Source organism: Neolamprologus multifasciatus, chromosome 19 (assembly GCF_963576455.1).
Source record: "Neolamprologus multifasciatus chromosome 19, fNeoMul1.2, whole genome shotgun sequence".
NCBI classification, from domain to species: Eukaryota; Metazoa; Chordata; class Actinopteri; order Cichliformes; family Cichlidae; genus Neolamprologus; species Neolamprologus multifasciatus.
The window spans coordinates 7,843,988-7,859,005 of NC_140457.1; the positions used below are offsets into that span (position 1 = coordinate 7,843,988).

Below are 15,018 nucleotides of genomic sequence, written 5' to 3' on the forward strand. Positions count from 1 at the left end.
CGCATTTCTCTTGTTGAAGACTAAACTTCGGGCAGAAAGGCTCACAAACAAATAGCAACGGAAACTCACTGTAGCAAAGGCCTGGCACAGCATGAGTTCAAGACTTCGAGCTGTCATTTCCAGCAAAGGGTTTTGAACCAAGTATTAGAAATAAACATTTTGTTTTCTGTTATTTAATTTGTCAATTACGTAGATATAACACCTGGAATTGATTTGAGGTGTGGTGCTTGCATTTGGAGGATTTAGATGTGAACACACAACATTCATTTGTCCAATTACTTTTGAACCCCTGAAATAAAAGGATTGTGTTAAAAAATGCTTTAGATCCTCACATTTTTTTGTTCAACCCACTGAATCAAAACTGAAAGTCTGCACTTCATTTTTCATTTAAATTCACTGTTTTAATGTACAGAAACAAATTTAGAAAAAAGTTGTGTTATGAAGTTATGTCCAAAGCTCCCTCACCTTGCAAAGCAGCAGGATTCAAACTTGACTAGACTATCAGAAGGGTTTAAGTGTGCACTTAGAAGCAAACTAAAGTCTGTTTAGCACAGTCGGAATCCTACGAGGAACTACTGGCCAATAAGAGCACGGCTACTGGCATGCTTTAGGTGATCAGCCAGTTATCAGCCAATTATTTCTGGCCCTTTTCCAAGCAGTTTCCCTTGAAGGACTTCCCGGATGGTTATGCAAAAAATGTGCTGTTTGCATCTTTCAATAAATTCTTAATTGAAAAATGTAGACAGTGAAAACTACATGGAAAATAGCTGTGTGATCCAATCATTTTGCTGTGTTGAATGAGACTCTGTTTCTGGGAATATGTCTGTTGTTTATCTGCAGACTAACTCAAATGTATTTAATTCTGAACATAAACTGAATGGGGGAAAAAGCTCAGAAAGAGACAAAGACCACAATGTAAGACTACATACCAATCAGTCACAACATTAAAACCACCTGTTTAGTATTTTATGGATCCTTCTTGGGCTGTCAGAACACCTCAGACTTTCTGGAGCATGAGCTCAGATGCTCTTTTGGTGACCTGTGGTATCTGGTAACTGGATTTTTTCAACAAGCTCTTGGTTGCAGTGTTGGGCCCTTTATGTGGGTTCAATATGAGTGGAGGTCTATGTGGAGGTCTACTTCACACCTTTGTCATGTTTTTCCACCCATTCCAGAGAAGTTTTTGCAGTTTTTCTTGGTGCATTAAACTGTAATTTTCATTCAGGTGTACTGTAGTACTTTAGTATGTAAGGAGATGGTGTTGTGCAGTTTGCACCAGCATTAGAGAATTATAGTATTCAATATCGCTCTGAAGTCATCATCGAGAGACACGCATCTGCGAAGGCTCTCAGTTCATTCTCATTTTATGTCTTCTTCTCCAACTGTTCCATAACCAGATTCATCGCCCTTTTCATTTTCACTTTTACTTCTCGTTTACCTGATTGTACTGTGCCCATGAGATGAGTTGGATACATCTCTCCTTCCCCCAGAAAACCTGCTGCATTGCATAAAAGAATCGAGTGGGCACCGTCTCTGCCCCCAAACCAGATTTAGGAGCCCAGAAAAATCAACACAGAGAGACAGTTTTAGGCTGCAGTGCACTAATGTTTGTGTATCTGCATTTGCCTTTAGGTGCCAGTGTGTGAGTGTGTTACTGTGTACGTGTGCGTGCATGCACATACTTTCCTGCCTGCTGATGTGTGTAAGTTTATGTGTGTGGGTGTACAGTTTGTGTGTGTGTGTGTGTGTGTGTGTGTGTCTGTGTGTCCCTTCTCCTGGGTCTGTCGAGGTGTTTTATAGTCTTTGAAAATCTTGCATTTCCATCAGATATTTTTCAAGGTTTTGTGAACATCTTGTCACAGTCAGAAATTGTCAGTCTGATAAAATAAATTCAGCACTAACCCAGCAAACCTACTTGACAGTATAAGATGTCAGTGCAGACACTTCTCTCACTCTCAGCAGCTCCAAGCACTGCCACTTCTTCCCCCTCCTTGTCTCCTTGAAGATGTTGTGTTTTTCCATCTAAGTCTGTGCATAGCGAGGTTTGTGATGCTACTTCACATGCATTTAAATAACAAGCAAGTACTAACGATTGTTTGTTAGTTCTACATGTATTAATACAACTTTGATGAAGCAGTTTAGAGGAATGAATCACTTTGAATAAATAGGTAAAGGAAATGCTGTCGATGCCATCCATCTGTCCATCAATTCATCCATCTTCTACCACATATATGGGTCCAGGTCACAGGTGTCCCAAGCCACATCTCTCCCAGCTGAGAGATGTACGCTTTCCATCTTATCCTGGGTCTGTCATCCTTCCTTTAGGCATCTTTATTAAATACTCCAGGTGTTTGAACCACCTCACCTATCTCCTTTTGATGTGCAGGAGTAGCATCTCTGAAGCTCTTCCCAAATGGTCGAACTCTTCACCTTATCTCTAAACCCAGATGCCCTACGGATTAAGTTCATTTCCACGGCTTGTATCCAGGATCTCATTCTCTCAGTCCTTACCTAACCTTGAGGCATAGGCGAGGGCAGGGATGTGGATTGACGGGAAAATCGACAGCTTCACATTCAGTTCCCTCTTCACCACAACAGACCAGTACAGCATCTGCATCACTGCCAATGCTGCACCAATCCTTCTGTCAGTCTCCACTCTCCCCTCACTTATTAAAAAAGACCTTGAGATACTTGAGATCTCTGCCCTTTTTCCCAATGAGATAAACAGCCTCAGACTGAAATCATTTATTCTCAACCCAGCCTCTTCATAATCAGATGCGAACCACCTCAGTGTGATCTGGAGGTCACCAACTGATGAAGCTAGAACAACTGGATCGTCTGTAAACAGCAGAGAGGTTATCCTGAGGTCACCAAACCGGAAACGCTGCCGTTTGCCTGCACGAAGAAATCCCGTCCAAAACAAATGATGAACAGAATCTTGTAGATGCATGAAAGAAAAAGAAAAAATTAGCAAGATCACATACAGAAAAATATTAATATGCTTATTTCCCAACATTTGGTGAATGTTAAAACATCATTATTGTAAAAAATTATTTTAACACGAATGAATTGAACCTAGAAAATATCAAAATGTAGTGAAAAAGGGAGAACTTTCAGATGATATATATATAAATTGTTTTGACCGGTCAAATACACTATGAGTTTTCTCCGGTGAATTATCAGATAGCAGATACTGATAGCAGTGCTTTTGTCATTATTCTGTCTCTCTGCAATTTTGTGTTTCTTCAATCAGATCCCCCAAAACTGTTTAAAACGTAGGTTTAAAGCTTTCTTTTTCCCCTTCAGGTAAAAAAAGAAATGTAGAAATAATTCAGAAATATCAGCTAAGTTGAGGATGTGTGGGTGTTTGGTCACATTTGATTAGCACTAGCCTGGCAAAAACAAGACTCTCCCACAGCTGTCATCAGACCAGCATGCAGACGTGAAGCCAAAATATCGTTTAGTGATTGAAATGGCAAAGTGAGGTCATTTATGAACCCATTCGATTTTATACTTTTTTAATACTTACATTTTTGAGTTGTATCTGTTTCTTTGCCACGTGACCAGGCATCAAATGAAACAAAAGCAGACTCTAAAATCCAAAATTTCAAAATTCCTCAGTTAATTCCTCAAATTTATGTTAAACATTTAAGAAAAAAAATAGTTAATTTAAAAATTATTGTTATTATATATATTTTTTTTAAATTAAAAAAAGTCTTCTTCTGCCTTCTTTCAACCGTGAGATTATTGTGCAGCAAACTTTCCTGTTTGTCCTTGACTATGGAGATACTATGTGTGTATTATCACACTGCCCGAGCAACATTGCAGCAGTTAATCTCCTGTATCAAAGTGCACTACACTTTATCATTGACACATTTTATATTCATCATTTTCACTGTATTTGAAGGTTTATAGAGATTTTAAAGGCATTCCACCTTTTCACTCAAAGAATGTTGCTATTGAAGCGTCATCATTCATCTCTCCTCTCATTTAAATCATGTAACAGCAATTCGTGATCCAGGAAATACTTAGAAATCTTACAGACGCGCCTTGGGTACATGTTGTTTCATTCGTTGTTCAAATTAACTCAGGAATGTCCTACACTCCCCTTGGAGATCTTAGATATTCACTATGTTTTATAGCATTCTTTCAAGTGTTTTAATGTCTTTGTTTATTGTGTCATTGTCCTCATTTAAGGAGACACAACAGTAAGAGAGTTTAGTTGCAATTAGACTGCTTGATTAAATAAAAATTTTGTAATCTTTTCTTACAGTAGAAGTGGTAAAGTGACATTTGTGTAACTTTCGTTAGTGAATGAGAGCACAGTTATAAAGAGAGCTGTCCGTTTAAGGTCAAAGTGCAGTGAGTTCACCTTTACAACCTGCGGGTGTGCTGAGTTGAGTTCACTGGAGCACTGCACAGGGCCTCATTCACAAACAGTGCATGTGCTTAAATCATGTTTATGAAAGCACAAATCTGAGGAGCATTTGTTTGTACTGTGCATACAGATTTAGAACTGCCTCAGACCGGATGCACGCACAAATCATGGCGGCCAGACTGTCAGTTGAAAATATAAACATCTTCTCAGTAAAGAGCAGCAGGACCACAAACACCACCATAAAATCTGTTAATGTCAGCTAAAAATAGAAATTGATAAAAATGAAAGACTTATTGATAATTTATGGAAGTGTCACACATTCACTTGATGAATCAAAGTTGTCCTTTTTTTTTAATTTATAGAGACGATCTCAGAAATTCAGAGTAAACTATTCATGGAAAAATTAAAAATCTGCAAACATTGTGCTCTCAAAAGCCCAAAAGAGACTTCACGAGCAAAAAAAAAGCATAGCACTTGCATATAAAAACCATTTATCTAACAAAGGCTTACATCATTGCTGTACTCATCATTTGAACTATTTTATGGATGATTTTCAGTCTCTGCTTTTTTTTAATCTGACTTTACCCAGATGGATGCTAAAGCTGACAATATTTATCCACGATGGTTGCCCTCTGTGGCTGCTGTGGGCCAAAGGTGCCTTGTCAGGTCACAGTGGAAAAGTAGGACCTTGGATAGTTCAAGCGGCAGACTCCTCTGGGCCTCAGATGACTTTCCAGGCTTTAGGAAATGAAGAAGGCAATCAAAATGGAAATGTTACTGCTTTGAAACTACATTTGAATCTCAAAAGAGTCCTTCTTGGCCTCATCTTTCACTTTGATAATGAATCATAGCTGCCCTCTTTCCAGTTGAGCTTTTATCCAATACTGTCACTGCACTGCCATACACACCCTATCTCCCTCACACACACACACACACACACACAAACAAACCAAGCTTCGTCACCATCCACCTGAGTCACAGAAGATAATCTCTCTGGTTGATGAAGTCACAGGCAGCCCCGTCGCTGTACTGCATGTTTACATGACTGCATGTACACAATCCACTGTAAATATGTCATACAGTGGGTTCCATTGCTCAGAGGGTTTGTGTTAGGCAGCATGTCTCCGTGATGACTCCAGTATGTGTGGGTAGTGTTGAGAGTGGAGTCACCAGTGAAGACAGAAGCGGGGACTCTTCAGGGTGCCACTTGGAAAGTAAAACACCATTATGTCTAGATTCTGAGCCCACCCACAGCATGCTCATGTTAAAGCACTTTAAAGCTGAAAGCCTGATAGCACAGACATGTTATTAAAGTGACAGAACTGTATCGGGAACATTTTTCTAACCTATTTTTTACTCGAGATGAGACCCAGATTGAAAAAGTTTCATATCATATCACTTTGGTCAGTGTTTTCTCACCCCACCAGGGGATCTCCGCTGACATAACACATAAAGGTCAGCCCACTAATCAGGGGGAGTTCTCAGCCTGTGAACACTTTATTTCACACGAGGCTTGTCTGTGAAAATGATCCATAAAGGTTATTACAGAGTTTTTAACAGGAAGTTTTTGGTATAAACTAAGGCAGCTCAAAGGTTTCCAGGTGGGAAAAGTCAAAATAAAAGTTGCTATTATAGTCTAGATATGCTCTAGATACTTGATGCAGGTAAATGTAAAGCCCTGCGACCAGAATTGGCAGAGGAAAGACTTGATGGCTTTGGAATATATGAAGGAGGGTGTAGCTTTTAAACTTGTGACTGTATTTCCAGTTACCACTTATAACACTTTTACAATTTTTCCTACTGGTAAAGACCACCTCCATTTATATTAGACCAAAGTAATAAAGAAATAGATAAACAATTAAATGACAGAGAAGTTCCTGTTTGTTTGTTTTACAATGGGGCCACAATAACAATAAATAAATAAATGCAAATTTTCTTTGAATTAATAAAAACTTTTGTAATCGCAGGATCATCTAGGCATTGAGAGAAATTAATCCTTTCTGTAATTTTGCACATTTATTTATTTGTTGGTAGATTTCTTTCATTTACTACAGCTGTATTTCATATAGAATAGAATTTCGGATAATAATATAGAAGAACTGTGACATATTGTTAAAATTGCATTGCTTTTTCTTATATTAATTGGGTTTAAAATGTGTATTTAAACATCTTTACACTGAAAGAAAGGACAGTTTTGCTGGTTTAGCCCACTTAAGATGAAAGTGGGCTGTATGTGGCCCACAATGTAAAATGAGTTACATATCTGCAGGGTCTTGATTTTTGGAAGTTCTGGGCAAATTTTCTAGATTTTTAATTTTGTGCACGTGTGTTCTTGATTTGTCAGGTGATTTAGCTTTTTAGCTTTTGTTTAATGGTACCTTAAGCTATTTTGATTTGTGATATTCTATTTTAGGCCCCAGTTACTCAAGACAAACCTTGTGATTGGTTGGCAATCTCCTGGTAAACACGTGCTGCTAGGCAGAAATGTGTATTTCCCCAAGTGGTTGGCAAATGGTTGATGGAGGCTGACGTTAGGTGAAGTCGGCCACAAAGAGGCTTATGGCACTGCACTAAAAACCTCCTTGCTTTTGCTTTTGTTGCTAGCTGATAGCAAACTACACAAGCTAGAAACAGGGACCCTTGCCTTCAAAGTAAAAGTTGCACCTTTTGACAAACATCAATTGTTGCAACTTTTACAGTCTCTGTTTCTGATTTTCATCACACTTTTTGCACTTTTCACTACTGCTCTTGAGCAGTTGTTACTGTTTACAGACAAGACATTTTCTATGCAAGCTAGGGGAAGTTACATCAGTGACCAAAGTGATTGCAAGAATGTCTTTTTATGTGGCACCTTCTTTGCGATGGGGTTCACCTTGTGACAGCCAGAAACCACTCCCCACACAGTCAAGGAGACAGCCAGGGAGTTGCCAAATAGTTTCTAGGCCCACGTGACTGAGGCAACACTGAGCAACACCACTTTATGTGTTGCTATTTAGGTTTTCAGTTTATATTGCTTTGGTTGGTTTAACGCAGGAAGTTATCTACTTTTAGGATAAATAAAGTAAACCTGATCTTATATAAGCAGGTTTTTTTGATCTTGTGAGCACTAAAATTAAACTTGTGGCTCTACCTATTCATGTAGATAAGAGCTTTAAGGTGACCGCACAAATAACTGTGCATATGCATTGCAAAATAGCTGATAAGTGGCGAGATTTGCTTCTAAGAGGACTTGTGTCTGACCCTTCTAAAGGGATGAAGAGTATGGCCATCTGAGCCACTGCTGTACTGCCTTTCAGCATTTTTCTTTAATCTCTCTTTTGTCCACTAAATGTCTCACTGTGTATATTTTAAGTTTCAAGCTACTGAATGAAAGGAAATTTCCAGAGTCTAAATTATATTTTGAAGGTTCTTACTCCATTTCAGAGTGACTAGTGGTTTTAGTATGGCAATCCAGTTTAACATTGAGTAGCTGGGCAGACATTGAAATTTCCGTTTTTTCTCTGTCAGTAGCCCTATAGCACAGGGCCAACATTGTCTGGGGACCACTAGTCGTTTGTAGTAATTGTGGAGGAGGTTAATTCTGTAAAAATCGGACATGTCCATAATTTGTAAATCTCGTTCCTTGAGCTTCTCATGTATACTGAAGTTTTGCATTGGAAGACCTTGTTGTTAATGTTAATGGAAGAACCAACCTCTAATCAGCTTCCATTCAAATGATTGTTCCCGGGGTAAAACCGCTGAAATCCAAAATGCATCTCATTTGTTCCGATGAATGACGAACACACCACCATCTATTTTGTGCCTCTGTCTGCATTTCCATCTGAATGATATGGAGCTATTCTTAGATCTGTGGGAGGATAGATGGGCACCATTTAGGTTTTCACTTTCAAAGCCTTCTTCTCTCCTCGTTGCTGTAAGCCATTTTCAGTCGACCATTTGTTGGTGCACTGCGAAACGCACAGGCTAATGCTAATTATGTGCACAAAGCCTACTGTAAATGGTGGCTTTGGAGTTCTTGAGAAAAGGATTTTGACAATGAAAATGGCTTCATGACATGCATTGCTTCTCAGTGAATAGGACCTCATTAATATTCAGCCGAGCATCTGTTTCATAAAGCAGATTTGAATCTTTCTGGCTGGGTGTGATTCTTATCTTTAGCCACTTTTGGAAACTTGTAACTCCTGTATGTGATATGATGAGCTGTCATGAGAATGTGTTTATCTAAATGCATCTCTAACACTGTATGGAGTCAGGGGGTGCAGTCATTTTTAGCCTTTTCCTAACCTCTGTTAAGACCATTTTTCTCGTAAAAATTTATAGGTCTTGGTCATGACAGTAAGGTTAGCTGCATCATGAGGTGCTCCACCTTTCCTCCTTACTACTCCCACAGCCTTTCGTTGTATCTGGAAATTCTACAGTTTTGCAATTCTTGTGTATTTGTCACTGCTTTTCAGCTTGTAACAATGAGAGAATGTGGAAAATATTTCTCATCTGGGAAGATGTAATGGAATTGGTGCGGTCATCATTTTTGACTATGTGAGCATATGTGACTGGTATTTACCATAGGCTACATTCACACTGCAGAACATCAGGTTGTTGTTTTTTTCTTTTGGCATTACAATCTTATTTTTAACATGAGGTATAGCAAATGCCGTATAATTTCTGAGCAGATGACAGTAATGTCAGTAAGAAAGGAAAGCTACTTCTTAGTTATCCCCAACTGACTGTCCAGTAAAGGATAAAAATGCCCAAAAAATGTCCCTTAACACCAGCTACACTTTACATTTGAGCTGGCTAGCTCTGAGTAGCAGCCCTGTCTTATCAGTGCTGTAAACTTGTGTACCACCACCAAAGGACACCTTGTGTACAACCGAGACAAAGTGGCATTATGTTACGCCCTGGAAATAACAGCTTGTTGATGTCTGCATCAGTCACGCTTAACCTGATAAACTACCACTTCTGCATCACTTTTAGAAGGACATAACGACCTTTCTAAATGTCCTGTGACTGCTCTGCTATAATGAGGGATGAACTAAAAATAGACAACAAATCCCCCCTCTATGTATCTTTAAAAAAAGCATTAAAAGTCAATAAGCAGATTCTTAAGACCTTTAACCCATCCTCAGGGTATTCCCTCTGTTTTCCCCCAGATCAGAAAAAAAAACACGGAGGGAGTGACTACTCCAGTTGGTTAGTCACTGGAGAGCTGCAGCAGCAGATTTCCTGATTAAGCAAGCATGAGCTAATCACTAATGGAGCTGTGGTGGAGGATTAAATCAGGAGGACGTCAAAAATAATGATTGAACAAGTGAAGGAGAATGAAGAGGATGCCACAGGCTCGATTTGCTCTTTTTTGTGTGTGTGAGACAATTTCAGGTGCACAGGAGCAAATAATTTTGTGCTTCATACTGGTTAATCTTCTGTAACGTGAAGTGGTCACATGTAGCTTGTTTCAAAGTCTTCACTTTATTTGAACTTCAATTGAAACGTGTTTTGGGGTTTAAAATAATAAGAAAAATATGTAACACGATAAATAATGTGCAGCTTTAATGTGAATTTCCAGACTGACTGTTATTTTTTGCTTTTCCCATCAGTGCTCTGGGAGGCTCCTCAGCATTACATATACCAGCATTTCCCAGTGGAGGATGCTTAATTGATTACGTCCCTCAAGTGTGTCAGTTACTCACCAACAAGGTAAAAGTGTTCACCACACACCCCATTAGTGCTGCTAGATGTTCTTTGTGCTTATGTATTGTTTTACATTATTTGTAACCCTTAATGTCTTTGTATTTTAAGATCAAAATTCCATACTCTGTGCGTGGGTGTGTGACAGGTGTATGACTCATTTATTGCATATTTGTAAGGCTTAGTGCAGCAAAGCATTCATCCACCGATGTCAAGCTGTGTGTACATGTGTACACGTGTGTGTGTTCATGGACGTGTGTCTGGCATCTGCCAGCGTGGGCGTACTGGCCAACCTCCATAGGCTGTCTGAGGGCTCCTTGGCCTCCGCAGGTTGACAAGTAGATATGCAGCGTGGACGCGATGTAATGCCACTTCCCTCAAGGCAAATGACCATCCCCCCACAGCCTCTCAGACAAGCGCACAAATAATGCACACAGGCATACCCTCTATCTCTTCCTGTTCACCTGGAATCTCACCAGCATACTATCTGGAACGTTTACATCCTTTGATGACCCCCATGTCTTCAGTTGTTTAAGTCACAGCCGCCCATCCCACTTCCCAGAAATAGGTCACAGCCTTTGCTTGGAAATGGAGTCTTATTCATAATGTAATTATCACTTTTTTAGAAAGCAAGTTTAAAAGGACTTAGGGCAAGACATTTGCTGCTTTACTTTACCCAAGCAGCGACCTTCTGAAGCCAAAAAATAAAGCCAGTGTGAAACTGCAATTCCTCTAAAATACACTAAAGAACAACAGTAAACAAGTTTACAGCCTGGTACTAAAGCGCTTTTAGTATAGTGTATAGTTAATTTTCCCATCATAACAACTGAATATTTAAATTATTCACATGTTAAAATCCTATAATTATACAACATATAGGCTGCAGACACAGGTAGCTTTAGATGGTAGCTCTCTGCTTCAGTTAATTGGAGTAACTGAACAGACACCTTGACCCTGTTCGTTCTAGCACCGCATTTTGGAACATTTTAATGGAATAATCTGACATATAATATGGCTTTCCATGCAGCTAACATGTACAGACTGTCCAAGAAGGCTGTGTTCTAATTTTAATAAGTTCACGTCTAATATTTTATTATTAGTTTCTCATTTTACGGCAAAGAAGAATCTTCTTAGCTCTTCCACAGGTATCACTTTTCACTATTCATTATTTGAACACATTTAAATCTGTTCAAATGCAGTGTGTAAGTGTTATTTTCTTCAAACATCGAATAAAACTAACATAAAATGTTATATGGCTTCATTAAAAATCACTTGATTCTGAAGGGATCAGGTGAATAATTTTAGATAAATGAAAGGATTAAAAATAAAGGGGGACCCGGAATAGATCCCAGTGGATCCATTCTAGAGCAGTGGAGGAAAGAGGCATGAGAGATAAGAAAATGTTATAGGTGATAAAAGAACCCAATTCCAAAACACATGAGTCAATACGAGCATTGTTTTTCCAACAACCACTTTGTGACTAGAAAACAGAGCTGTGTCTTATTCAAAATGGGCTAAAGTTGATAGCAGAGACACAAAGCACAATTTATATATATTGTCTGTAAATGTTTTCCACTTTTTTAACTGAAGCCAACAATCATGGTAGAAGGGGAAAAAAAATACATTGTTCTAACATCTCAGCTTCTCACAGTCTTTTCAAGGGCAAGCTGTGCAGTCATTTTATGTTTTTAACACATCACTTATTTACTCCCACTTATTCCAGATGTGAGGATTGTATCCACAGAGCTATACTGTCACATACCTCAGCTGTGAGTGTGACAGCTGATTCCGCTGGTTGATGCCAGCACCTGGTGTCTGCACCGCTCAAAATATTGCTCGTGAAAATCCACTTCTGAGCCTAATAGGCTCTGTGAAATGTATACATGTGATTAACTCAATCAATTTCAATAAGATAATCTTTAGTTGCTGTTCGTATTTTTTGACACGATGGTGATAATTACATTGAGAGACTGACACAGAGTATCTAATTATGGGAGGAGTGTAATAAAATGTTTCGAGTGTCTGCTTCAGCTCCACTCCCCATTTTTCAGGTGTCTCTTTACGTGTTAAAGATCATTGTTCGTCTCTTGTGAGAGCACTAGTGTTTCTGCAAAAGTGCCTGTTCACGTCTATTGCATTCTGTTTCAACATATATGCTAACAGGGTCATGATTACAACACACATTAATGGCTGCTATATACTGGCTAACCACAGCTTATATAATTGTCAGCCTCCACACCATGCTACACCCTGTGCTTCGTCATCTTCAATGTTCTTGAATTAAAAATGAAAGAAAAATACACCTTCTGTCATTTCTAAGGTTTTACATATCAGGACATAATAGAAAGAATCTCGAACTTACCGAGTCTTAAAATAATTTAAATACAACCTCAGATGAACAGCAGCATATTGATATTTTACACTATATCATTGTTTATGTAACATAAGCTAAAGAAGCAATGCGTGGGAAAACTAAGTACACCCCATGGTTCAGTAGGTTGTATGACTAACTTTAGAAGTAAAAACTTGAGGTAACGGTTTCCTTAATGACTTTATCAGTTTCTCTTACTGTTGAGGTTCAATTTTGGTGTTCTTTACAATTTCACTTTAGTTGGTTTAGGTTTGTGGGCATTTGCTTATGTATTCTATGAGTAATATATGTAGCTCTTGGGGTTTTTTACTGATTCCTGAGCATTCCACAATGAAACGGGTGAATTGTCTGGAATGTCCCCCTCTGGAAATATTGGCAACTGTCAATATTTCTTTCAGTCAAAAAAAAAAAAAAGTAACATAAAAAAATGCAATTTTTTAACACATTTATTGATTGTTTGTCCTAAAACGTGTAAGTAATACTTGAAAAGGTTTCATATACAAACTTACTACATTTTAGACATTGGCAAAGCGTAACTTTCAGGCACAGGATGAATGTGAACGTAAACATCAGTGCTTCAGTCCCAATAAAACTGTATTAACACTGAAACAGTAGCGGTAGCACTAGCCCAGAGAGTGCCCATCGCATGAATCATCAGGCTGATTAATCTACACAGTGACTTCTTCACTTTATACGAAGAAGAAAGAAATGAGCTGTGCGAGTACATTTCCCAGCAGCTTGAGTAGACGGCAAATTCAAGAGTGAGTCACGATATTTCTAATATGTGGACACATTTTTATAAACTGTGCACACTTATTTCTGTCACTGGCACATCATAATCAGATCTTAATTATTCCTAAGTGGAAATTAATGTATATGAGTGTATTGCCTTCAAGTGATCTTTTTTTATGTGTACCTTTTATTGTTGTAGTTGGCCTGTGGGGTTATGCGGTGGGCCGCCATGGTTTGGGAGTGGTAATTGTGGATGCTCAGTGGATAGTTTAAGGCTGGATGAACACTTGTCATGTTTCTCATGGACTTCTCTAGCAGTTTTTACAATGAGGAGAGTCTTGCTGAGAGAGACCACTGCCGTGGGGGGTAGCATTGCTTGGTCTACAGCAATATGTAGGAGGGTAATCTAGTCAAAGTAACATCCATGTGAATCCCAGGACAAAAGGTTTCCCAATTTCCAGTTTGCCAAACCTGTTTTGGATACTTTGTGTTTCATTTTTGCACTCATTAAATGGATAAGAATATTGTTTTATCAAACTGTGGATTTATTCATCTTTAAGCTACTTTGCTGTAGGTTGGTTGGTAGTGGGGTTTTTCTCCTGTTTCATGTAGTTTCCTATTGTGGTTTAGCCCATTTTAATTTAGTTTTGGTATAAAAATAAATTTAAATTATTTAAATTTATAAACTATTTAGTCTAGTTTTAACTGTTTCAGTTTTCATTTCTATTATTGGGCCATGGGTGATATTTGACAGATGGTAAGACCTAAGAAGTTCAGAACTGTAGCCTAATGTAATGCAATACAACCACAAAAACCCGAATCACAGTGTAAAAACAAAGATTAAAAATGAGCCTTATCAGGCTGGCTACGTTGGCAAATTTGACCCACCCAACTGGCATTTCTTGTGTAGTTTACAGGCTTTCACATCTAGTTTTATGTTAGCTGTAATAACAGCGGTTTGTAAATAAGCATCTGTGTGTGTATATTTAGATCTACTTGTGGAACTTGGGAAATCAAAAGTCATTGATGTTCAAAATCAATTTGCAGTCAAATATCAGATCAGTCACACTTTAAGAAAGCTGGGGGTGGTGTGAATGTGTGACAGGCAGAGAAGTGATTTCTTAATAACGCTGCAATAAGCACTTCCGGCGTTATTGCATCACACTCCCCACAGACACCTGCACAAACACAATAAATGGATGTGCGGGTGTCATGGGTGCGGGCAGGTTTGAATACCTGCAAAACAAGATCACCTTTCTTGCATCACTCAAACCTCCAGGCAGCCAATGGAACGACTTGGCTGCGAGTCGTACATTGAGTGGGGGCAGGAAATCCTTTCTCAGTATGGGTGTGAAAGTGCAGCGATCCACACTTCCCTTAAAACACACACACACACACACACACACACACACACACAGTGTAACTACATAAACAGCTTATTGAGTATGTGGCCTTGCAGCTTTTGAGAAAGCTAAATTGCCGCCTCCACCGTTTCATGTAAACATAATTGAACAGGAGGCTGAGTCACAATGTGTGCCTGTCTTTATGAGTTCTTGCAGAGATCACACACATACCACTGTGTGTTTGAAAGATTACTACTTTCACAAAACGTTGTCATTCATACAAGGTTGATGAGTAATCACAAATATTCAGTAGCAGTGGGTAACACGATCTCCAGCTTAATCATGATACATCCTGTCGTCAAAGGAACCATGCACTTTTACTACAGGCTTTTGACTGCTTAGGGTTGAGACAGGTAATTGGTTGACTTTTTTTAGTCGTCAGATTTTACTGACACCGATACAACCTCGCGTAATAATAATTGTTTTGGTTCACCCTATACTAGCTAAAA

At 38.8% G+C, this 15,018-nt stretch overlaps 1 protein-coding gene across 1 annotated transcript in view; it reads left to right on the forward strand.

Moving 5' to 3' along the window:
- The window catches only part of babam2 (BRISC and BRCA1 A complex member 2), a 112,565-nt gene that overhangs the window by 87,571 nt on the left and 9,976 nt on the right, over nt 1-15,018 (forward strand). The window contains exon 8 of the mRNA XM_085142871.1: nt 9,973-10,072. Coding sequence (XP_084998997.1) covers nt 9,973-10,072 — 100 coding nt within the window. The remainder of the gene's footprint in view (nt 1-9,972; nt 10,073-15,018) is intronic.